At 46.5% G+C, this 10,274-nt stretch overlaps 2 protein-coding genes across 2 annotated transcripts; both read left to right on the forward strand.

Annotated features, from left to right (window-relative positions):
- The first annotated feature begins 146 nt into the window (after positions 1 to 146).
- Positions 147 to 2,921, forward strand: pjvk (pejvakin). Its single transcript, XM_056431666.1, has 6 exons — positions 147 to 357; positions 900 to 1,095; positions 1,548 to 1,689; positions 1,794 to 1,911; positions 2,392 to 2,535; positions 2,620 to 2,921. The coding sequence occupies exons 1-6, from the start codon at positions 147 to 149 to the stop codon at positions 2,919 to 2,921; spliced, it is 1,113 nt and encodes a 370-aa protein (XP_056287641.1).
- Positions 2,922 to 3,725: 804 nt separating this feature from the next.
- On the forward strand, positions 3,726 to 9,324 carry pwp2h (PWP2 small subunit processome component). Its single transcript, XM_056431142.1, has 21 exons — positions 3,726 to 3,856; positions 4,118 to 4,230; positions 4,398 to 4,492; positions 4,579 to 4,678; positions 4,822 to 4,965; positions 5,052 to 5,187; positions 5,265 to 5,503; positions 5,594 to 5,737; positions 5,885 to 5,955; positions 6,054 to 6,190; positions 6,297 to 6,445; positions 6,544 to 6,691; positions 6,790 to 6,940; positions 7,023 to 7,203; positions 7,288 to 7,435; positions 7,518 to 7,626; positions 7,764 to 7,829; positions 7,966 to 8,184; positions 8,270 to 8,420; positions 8,515 to 8,589; positions 8,692 to 9,324. The coding sequence occupies exons 1-21, from the start codon at positions 3,839 to 3,841 to the stop codon at positions 8,867 to 8,869; spliced, it is 2,772 nt and encodes a 923-aa protein (XP_056287117.1). The 5' UTR covers positions 3,726 to 3,838; the 3' UTR covers positions 8,870 to 9,324.
- The last annotated feature ends 950 nt before the right edge of the window (positions 9,325 to 10,274 follow it).

Here is a 10,274-nt window from a genome sequence, read left to right on the forward strand (position 1 = left end):
GGTCATGTGACAGGAAGCTGCAGGCCGACACACACCGTGTCCCATATTCCCTTACACACACACCACACCTGCATTATTGAACACCTCACAGGTTCAGGTACCAGCTCGGAGCTCCCCAGACATGGACCCGGCCTGAACCCTCCAACATGTTCGCTGCAGCCACCAAGAACTTTGTGAAGCAGGTGGGGGACACCGGGCGGTTGATCCCCGTCCCGAGCCTGAGCGAGGCCGACCGCTACCAGCCCCTCAGCCTGGTCACCAGGAAGAGGAGGAGGCACTTCTGGAAGAAGAACAAGTACGCCTCGACGCCCTTCTCCCTGAAGGACATCCTGGTCGGGGAGAAGGAGATCACCGCAGGTAAAGAAAGGGAAGAAACACTTTTAAAGGTTTTAAAATGCTCCACGGATGAAATACCGGATCATGTTTACTGTGTATTAAAGCTTATTTAAAGGGACTTTTTGTTATCAATATTGTCTTCTGCATCATTTTATTCACATTGCCCCAAAATGTTGTATCTTTGGAAATATTGGGATTTTAAAAAATAAAGTTACGCAATATTCTTTGATTGTGTTAAAGGATAAATTCATTTTTAACGCTGTAAAATCATCGTGCATAAACTCTAATGTTGGCGTCTGTGACTCAGTTAGCACGTTAGCTCGTTAGCCGAGAGGTTTTTATTACTAACCGCGACCGCCTTTTATTAATAGTGAGAGATCGTTGTGGAATATTTGTCCCAGTTAAATCTGCTTTTTACTTGATTCGTACTTCTTCATACCAGCTCATCATGTTATAAAATGTACATTTGCATATTGCCTTGGGGTGAAAAGTCAAATTATAGTGGGATAGAAGATTAAAAAGGCATAAAACCCGACTTCCTTTGATCTTTTACTCTGCAACAGGTGTGTCTTCTTACCAGCTCCTCAACTACGAGGACAAATCGGACGTGGCCCTCACGGGCCGCATGGGGAACCACCTGCTCAACGACGTGGGCTTCAACATCAGCGGCTCGGACTCCGTGGCCGTCAAGGCCTCGTTCGGCATCGTGACCAAGCACGAGCTGGAGGTGCCCACTTTACTGCGAGAGCTCAACTCCAGGTCATCCTCATCATCATCATCATCATCATCGTTATCATCGTCATAGGATCACTGCAGACTTCTCAGCTTTCATTAATTATTCATCTTTTTTTGAAAGGAGAGATGTAGCTTTTGCATTTTAGAGATACGAGGCTATAAGTTGATACCTGACCTTTGACCTCCTTGAGGGAACATGAGAACACAGGTTTACCTTGTATGGATGAATAAGTGATTACTCGCCACAGGACAGGGTCTACCTACAGGACAGGGTCTACCTACAGGACAGGGTCTACGTCCAGGTCAGGGTCTACGTCCAGGTCAGGGTCTACCTACAGGACAGGGTCTACGTCCAGGACAGGGTCTACGTACAGGTCAGGGTCTACCTACAGGACAGGGTCTACCTACAGGAGGGCGATGTGGGAAAAGTTTTATTTTTTAAAATTTATTTTAGCGCCCTTCCCTCTGTCTTTCAGAAAGGTGGACCTGGACCACTGCCTGGTCCGCCAGTCCAAGGAGAGTGGCCGGACGGTGCTCTGCGTGGTGGAGGAGAGCATCCGGACCACGCGCCAGTGCTCCCTGACTGTGCACGCCGGCATGAGGGGCACCACCATGAGGGTAAACGCGTGAATACAAATCAATGGATATGGGTATCACTTCATTAATAACTTTCTACGCCCCAAAATGCAGATTTTATTTTGTTCCCCGACCTGTTCCTGCAGTTTCAGATCGACGACGGCAGGAACCCCAAAGGCCGAGACAAGGCCATCGTCATCCCGGCTCACACCACCATCGCCTTCAGCATCTGCCAGCTGTTTGTGCGACTGGACGGCCGGCTCGGTACCACACACACACACACACACACACACACACACACACACACACACACACACACACTACACTCCCATGACCTGAAGCACACGTTGACAGTGCCACTGTTTTTGCTCTATCAGAGCCGAGATGAAAGCCAACGGAGCTCTTAAAAGGATAAGGGGAGAAATTAAAGGGCTTGACATTGCGGCTCCTGGGGAACTCCTCGTGACACACACTCTTATCTCACTGAAGAGTTGCGGTGCCATTATGTCTCGTGACTCTAATAAACCCTCTATTTAATACGACCACGTGCCCTAATCTGACTCTGGATCAGAACCCTGAAGATTCAAAGTCTCTTTGTGGTTTGAAAGCTTGCATTAACCACATTAGAGACTGAATGATTATACTTATTTAGTGATGGCATTCATGTGTTGGCTTAATTTAACGCTTTTAACCCTCTAAAATATTAGATTATACAGCAGAGAATGAATACATCTTCCCTCTCAGATATCTGTGTCGTTCCGGAGTCCCAAGGCGGGTTTGAGAGGGAGCAGATCCGGGAGCAGCTCGGCGGTTACATCGGCCACTTCTCCATGGGGCGACTGCGCCGCTTCCTCTCCGGAATCATCTACGGAAACCCCTTCAGAGCCGGTACCGTGCAGACCCTCCGACCGCACGATGAAAAACGCCAAAGCTTCCCACTGCATGTTTTTTTTCTTCCTCTCTTTTGAGCAGAAAACCAAACGTTCGAGGAGCTCACCTACGCCGACACGTACGTGGACGACATGGTCACCGACTACTACGAGAAGGCCGCCAGCATGACGGACGTGTCCACCGCCTACCTGAGGGAGAGCTCCCACACGAGGGTCAACCTCCTCAAACACAACATCTCCAAGGGGCCCTGCGTGCTCTGCGGCATGGGCGCCCAGAGGCGGGACACCGTTTACGGGTGTCTGGAGTGCACGACGGGGGCCCAGAAATACGTCCGGCTGCACGTCGTGCCCTGTTTCGACCTCTGGCACAAAACGCTGAGGTGAAAAGTTGTTTGTGTCCTGTTTTTCTTGTAATCTTTACAATAAATGTCATTAAAAAACTGCACTCGGACCTGGAGCCATGACTGAATAAAAACTGTGTGCAGTGTCACATTCAGTGGCACCGATCCACTTCCACGCGTGCGCTTGTGTGCGTACTGCAGCTGCCAGCTGCTGAATTATTTATTGGGGGGTATTGGGTGTAAATGAATGGGAGGGATCGTGTGGAGGCCGGCGTCGGCCTGCTTTTGTTGTGTTCCAAGTGTGTCGTTTATTTTCAGCACCACGACTTGCTTTTTTTTTGTCCAGTATGTGTGCTTATCGCCGATCGGATCGAATGTCTCTTTCCACTTTCATTCACTTTTAAAGAAACGTGGGTCTATTTTATCTTCAACATTCCCTATAGTTTCACTTTAAATTAATAATGCGATTTTGTAATTGTTGTTTTGTTTACCTATGTTGCATTTATAATCACTTTTATTTCCTGTTTTGTACTTAAAACAAGCAGGTTTGCCTCAAATGCATAAATTATGTGACATTACTGACAGTGGACATTATATAAATATTCTCCACCTAAATAAACCATAACACTCAGTAAATAATATGTATTTCTTACTGTGAATTTGGGAATGATATCAAAAGCAAATACTGTATGTTTTACACAATAAATATCTTTAAATAACCTAAAAGATATAATGTGTATAGTGTATTTATTTCCAGTCGTTTGCCCTCCCGGCCGCTACAGGGCGCAAAAGAACCCACCTCAAACCGGAAGTGTCAAAGTGTCAACACAATGCTAACACGTGTGGGGCAGTGGAGGAAGGAGCGTGTGTAACATGAACACATATTTTGACTTCTGAGGAGAAATATAAGTAATTTAAAAAGTAGATAAATGCGTTACGTTTAAGGAATAATCTGTGAAAATGAAGTTTGCTTATAAGGTAAGTACGTCACTGCTTGCTAAACCTGAACAACTAACAGCTAACGTTACCGAACTTCATTCAAATATTGTTCAATTTAATTACTCATTTATTACCAGTGTTTAACTAAAATTATATTGTTACGTCTCAGTATTTATACTTTCATTCGGCAGTATTTAATTCTATAATTTCATCGTTTTAAGATATTTTTCAACCGTCACTCCAAAAAAAAAGGAAGCTTTTAGGTGATTTCTTAAAATAAAACCTGTTTCTTCGTCGTAGTTCTCCAATCTGCTCGGAGCAGTCTACCGGCAGGGTAACCTGAATTTCTCTAAAGATGGAAACGCTGTGATCAGTCCGGTTGGAAACAGAGTCTCCGTCTTCGACCTGAAGAAGTAAGTCGTGATTTAAAAATACACGAGGATATTATTCATGCACATTCAAGGTATGTGACACATGGAGGTTGTGCAAAAGCCCTGGCTGCAAATCTAGTTTCCAGAGATGCATAAATAGTGATAACTGGTATATATGAGACTGAATGTTGTCCTTCTCTGTCCTGCAGCAACACATCTGAGACATTACCCGTCTCCACGACCAAAAACATAACCTGTGTGGGTCTCTCTCCTGACGGGAACTTGGCCGTCGTGGTGGACGAAGGTTAAGATACGACGTTGTCTTTATACTCAAACGGCAGCTTGTGTCTTGTCGCAGAAGAATATAAAATGTGTGTTTGTGTCGCACAGATGGCGCCGCGTTGTTGGTCAGTCTCATCACCCGAGCCGTCCTCCACCACTTTCACTTCCACAAGCCCGTCAACAGCATCCGCTTCTCCCCCGATGGCAGGTGAGCACATCTGATGGACTGGATTATTTAAAAAAATGTCCTATGCCTTTCTGACCATCGGTTAAAACCCAGTAATCAAATTACAGTCTGCGAAGTTCCTAAATGACCTAAATCTTGACGCTGTACCTCTTGTTCCCACTCAGGAAGTTTGTCGTGACGAAGGACAGCGTCGCTCTGATGTACCACGCTCCCGGAAAGCAGCGCGAGTACAACGCCTTTGTGTTGGACAAGAGCTACTACGGCCCCTACGACGAGACCACCTGCATCGACTGGACGGACGACTCCAAGTGAGTGACGGTTTACGACGCATCGCACACGAAAAAGAGTGAGAAAACAAAAAAACGCGTTTTTGATGTTTGTTTTTTCCCTTCAGGTGTTTCGTGGTGGGCAGCAAAGACATGTCGACGTGGGTGTTTGGTGCAGAGCGCTGGGCCAACCTCCTCTACTACTCGCTGGGCGGACACAAGGACGTCATCGTGGGCTGCTTCTTCGAGAAGAACAGCCTGGATGTGAGTCTGGGAAAAAAAGTCTTGCGTACGCATGACAATAAGAAGAGAGTATCGGTATTTAAACGTTGTGTTGTCAGCTGTACACGGTGAGCCAGGACGGGACGCTGTGTGTGTGGGAGAGCGACACCGAGCTGGACGGCCTCATCCTGAAGAAGAGCCAGGGCGAGCCCAAGGCCCAGAGGAAGGGGGGTGACGAAGAGGAGGAGGAGGAGGAAGAGATGGGGGACACGACGGAGGGAGAGGTCATCCGAGGGAAAGCTGGAGCTCCCAAAGAGAAGGAGGAGACCAAAAATGTTCGATTCACGCAGAGGAGCAAGTGAGAGACTCGTTATTTCTTTTTTTTTAAGCTGCAGCAATAAAGAGAGGATGAGTATCAGATTATTTATTTTCTTCTTGCCTCTTTTAGACACTTCTTCAACAAGCAGGGGGATTTTAACAACCTGACGGCTGCCGCCTACCACAAGCCGTCTCACATCCTGGTCACGGGCTTCGCCTCGGGAGTCTTCCACCTGCACGAACTTCCGGAGTTCAACCTCATTCACTCCCTCAGGTGAGAGAAAAGCTAGGGAAATAATAAAAAGAGGACCGGAATATACATGTCTCAAGTTTTGGGTACATTGCACAGAAGTACAAAAAACTTACTGACTAGTTTCCATGTGTTTTTATTTACACTAAATATAAATGCTGCTTCTTCCAGTATTTCCGACCAGAGAATCGCTTCAGTGGCCATAAACGGCTCTGGAGACTGGATCGGCTTTGGCTGCTCGGGTAAGAAGTCTTCTTCCTCTTCTGTCGTGTCTCGTTTATACTTTCTTTACTCTAAAGTCCTTAATTTGTATTATTTAATGTACATGTTGTTGTGTCAGGGAAGGGTCAGCTGCTGGTGTGGGAGTGGCAGAGCGAGTCGTACGTCTTCAAGCAGCAGGGGCACTTCAACAACATGGCGTCGCTGGCGTACTCGCCGGACGGGCAGTACGTCGCCACGGGAGGCGACGACGGCAAAGTCGGTGACTTCATCATATTGTAGAAAAAAAGAATATATATGAAACCATTTCCAAGGGTTTGAATAGAACAGAATGGCGTGTGAGAGTCTGGTTTCATCTGCGCAGGTCAAAGTGTGGAACACCAACAGCGGCCTGTGCTTCGTCACCTTCACGGAGCACACCAGCAGCGTCACCACGGTCACCTTCACCTCCAGCGGCTTCGTCATCGTCAGCGCTTCTCTGGACGGGACGGTCCGAGCCTTCGACCTGCACAGGTGACTTTCAGGGAAAGCTGGTTGACTTCCGACATTTGACGGGCGACTTGGAACCTTCTTTTTCTTTAAATCCACGCGTGTGCGTTTGTGGGTTCCAGGTACAGAAACTTCAGGACCTTCACGTCGCCTCGCCCGGCGCAGTTCTCCTCCCTCGCTGTAGATGTCAGCGGAGAGCTGGTGAGCGCCGGAGCCCAGGACTCCTTTGAGATCTTTCTGTGGTCCATGCAGACCGGCAGACTGCTGGAGGTGAGCTCATCAACAAACACGCGTCAATATTAACGTGGATGATGAGTGTGAAGATGCTCTTCCTCACGTCCCACTTCCTCCTCCCTGTGACTCACCAGGTCCTCGGGGGCCACGAGGGGCCGGTCAGCTGCCTGTGTTTCAGTCCAGTCCAGTCCATCCTGGCCAGCGCCTCGTGGGATCGCACCATCCGGCTGTGGGACATGTTGGACAGCTGGCAGGTCAAAGAAACCATTCCCCTCACCGCCGACGGTAAACACGGCCGCAGTGGGAACTCCACACGTCGCTCTTTTTATGTCACGGACGACGTGGAGTAACTGGTTTTATCCCTCAGGTCTGTCTGTGACTTACCGCCCCGACGGTCAGGAGCTGGCTGTGGCCACTCTGAACGGGGAGATCTCTTTCTGGGACCCGCACACGGCCACGCAAACCCGCAGCGTGGACGGACGCCACGACCTGGAGACGGGCCGCAAAGAGACGGATAAGATCACGGCCAAGCAGTCCGCAAAGGGCAAGTGAGTGAAACCACAGAAGAAGAGGCACAGTTGGTGTGTTTTTGTGTGTGGATTTGCTGGTTCAAGCTGTGTTTCCTGCCTCAGGTCCTTCACGACGCTGTGCTACTCTGCGGACGGGGAGTCGTTGCTGGCGGGAGGCCAGTCCAAGTTCGTCTGCATCTACAACGTCAAGGAGCAGATGCTCATGAAGAAGTTTGAGATCTCCTGCAACCTCTCCTTTGACGCCATGGAGGTAACGTAACCTTCTTGAAAGGTTCGACACAGACGGGCTCACTTGGTCCTCGAGCTTCACTCTTTGTGCCGTGGTCCTTCAGGAGTTCCTGGACAGACGGAAGATGACGGAGTTCGGCAGCTTGGCTCTGGTGGACGAGGGAGCCGGAGACGGGGACGGGGTCAACATCAGCCTCCCTGGAGTGCGGAGAGGTAGGATGCTCACTTCACCAGGATGGTGCAAAGACGTTTTCAAGAAATATGTTGGTGCTTGATGACTTTCTCTGTGTTCCTGTTTTCCCTTGCTTGCCTTTATTTTCCACACATCTCTACATGTGTTTTCTTTGCAGGTGATATGAGTTCTCGACACTTCAAGCCGGAGATCAGAGTGAGCTCTCTGCGGTTCTCCCCAACTGGTAGGTCGGCTTTATTCATTTTTTTCTTCTTCATACTTCAAGATGCAACTGCCAGGAAACCAAGACAAGTCTTTAGAAGACACTCTGTGAAGGGAAACGGGCTCAGGTGATTTCACGAGGCTCCATCTGTTCTCAGGTCGTAGCTGGGCGGCCACCACCACCGAGGGCCTGCTGGTCTACTCCCTCGACGGGTCTCTGGTGTTCGACCCCTACGACCTCGACCTGGACGTGACGCCGGCCAGCATACGCAAGCAGCTGCGTCTGCAGGAGTGGGCGTCGGCCATCGTCCTGGCGTTCAGGCTCAACGAAAAAGCCCTCAAGCAGGAAGTGCTGGAGACGATTCCACACACGCAGAGTGAGTTAATTTTGTTGTTGTTGATCGGCTGTGAATTCACTCCCTCAAAAGCTGACTGGATGATATGTACTGTTCTTGTTTCCAGTCCCAGTAGTCTGCGGCTCTCTTCCTGACATCTACGTTGAGAAGCTTCTGGGCTTCGTGGCGGCGAGTTTGGAGAAGTCTGGTCACCTGCAGTTCTACATGACCTGGGCCCAGAGCCTGCTCATGCTGCACGGACAGAAACTCAAGAACAGGTCCGCTCGAGTGCCTTTTTTGAATATTAATTTAATTGTTTTGTCACACTACTGTCTCCATATGAGTGACTGATTATATTTGTCTGGCGTGCAGGTCAGCAGCCATACTGCCCACGCTGCAGGCTCTGCAGAAGAGCATCCAGAGACACTTTGACAATCTGTCCAAACTGTAAGTCTCAACATGTCCCTCTTTCTTTAATATTATTATTAATATTATAATTTCATGGTATAGTACATGTGTCCCTGAAACCACATTATTTTCTTTGCACAGGTGTGACTTTAATATGTATAACATTCGCTACGCAACGGCGCTGTCGAAGCAGAGGGGCGTGAAGAGAGCAGCCGAGGAGGACGTTGTGAAGGGGGAGGAGGAAGAGGAAGATAAAGATGAAGAGCTGTCAGAGGAGATGAGTGTGGCCTCTTTGGAGGATGCAGACTTGATACTGTAGGCCTGAAGCCAACCCACCTCATTCCAACAACATGGACAATAATGAATGACATAAATTGCAAATTTATGTCTACTTATTATTATTTTAGCCTTTGCGTGTGTATGTGTGTGTGTCCGTGGCCTCGTTATATCACGCCTTATTGGAGAAATCTGGAAAAGAAAAGAAAAACCCATACCTCCGAAATGTCCTCTCTGTATTGTTCGTGCATGTTCAAAAATATCAGTATTTATTTTTCTGTGCGAAACGTGCCGATTTGACCCCGCTTCACCAACCGTAGTGCTGGCGTTGCATCCCATAATACTGGATGATCATGTGCCATAAGCCCCCCCGACGTCGTGGTCATAGAGGGGGTTTACTACGCAGCGGGTGTGGAGAGGAGAGGATGCCGCCTCGGTGGAGGGGTCTGATATCACAACAAATACTCAGTGTATTCTTAATAAAAAGTTCAAAACACACATTACTCCTCTGTTTCTACCTCATTTAACAATTGAAATGTTTGACGTTACCGCAAAGGAGATGTATAGAGATATATCATATATACATACCTGTGTGTGTGTATATATATATATATATATGCGCATATATGTATGTATACACAGGTATATATATATATATGTGTATATGTGTATATATATATATGCATATGTGTGTATGTATATGTGTGTATATATAAATATATGTATATATATATATATATACAATTAAATGGATTACAATGATTTTAGGACATTCTCACTGACATCTAATAATGTTCATTATAGCACAATATAAATATATATATATATATATACAGGACTGTCTCAGAAAATTAGAATATTGTGATGAAGGTCTTTATTTTCTGTCATGCAATTAAAAAAACAAATGTCATGCATTCTGGATTCATTACAAATCAACTGAAATATTGCAAGCCTTTTATTCTTTTAATATTGCTGATTATGGTTTACAGCTTAAGAAAACTCAAATATCCTATCTCTAAATATTAGAATATCATGAAAAAGTATACTAGTAGGGTATTAAACAAATCACTTGAATTGTCTAATTAACTCGAAACACCTGCAAGGGTTTCCTGAGCCTTGACAAACACTCAGCTGTTATAAATCTTTTTTTTTACTTGGTCTGAGGAAATATTAAAATTTTATGAGATAGGATTTTAGAGTTTTCTTAAGCTGTAAGCCATAATCAGCAATATTAAAAGAATAAAAGGCTTGCAATATTTCAGTTGATTTGTAATGAATCCAGAATGCATGACATTTTTGTTTTTTTAATTGCATTACAGAAAATAAAGAACTTTATCACAATATTCTAATTTTCTGAGACAGTCCTGTATACATACATACACACACACACACACACACACACACACACACACACACACACACTTTAAGTAAAATAAAGTAAAGAATGT

The sequence above is a fragment of the Pseudoliparis swirei genome, chromosome 14, assembly GCF_029220125.1.
Source record: "Pseudoliparis swirei isolate HS2019 ecotype Mariana Trench chromosome 14, NWPU_hadal_v1, whole genome shotgun sequence".
Classification (NCBI taxonomy): Eukaryota; Metazoa; Chordata; class Actinopteri; order Perciformes; family Liparidae; genus Pseudoliparis; species Pseudoliparis swirei.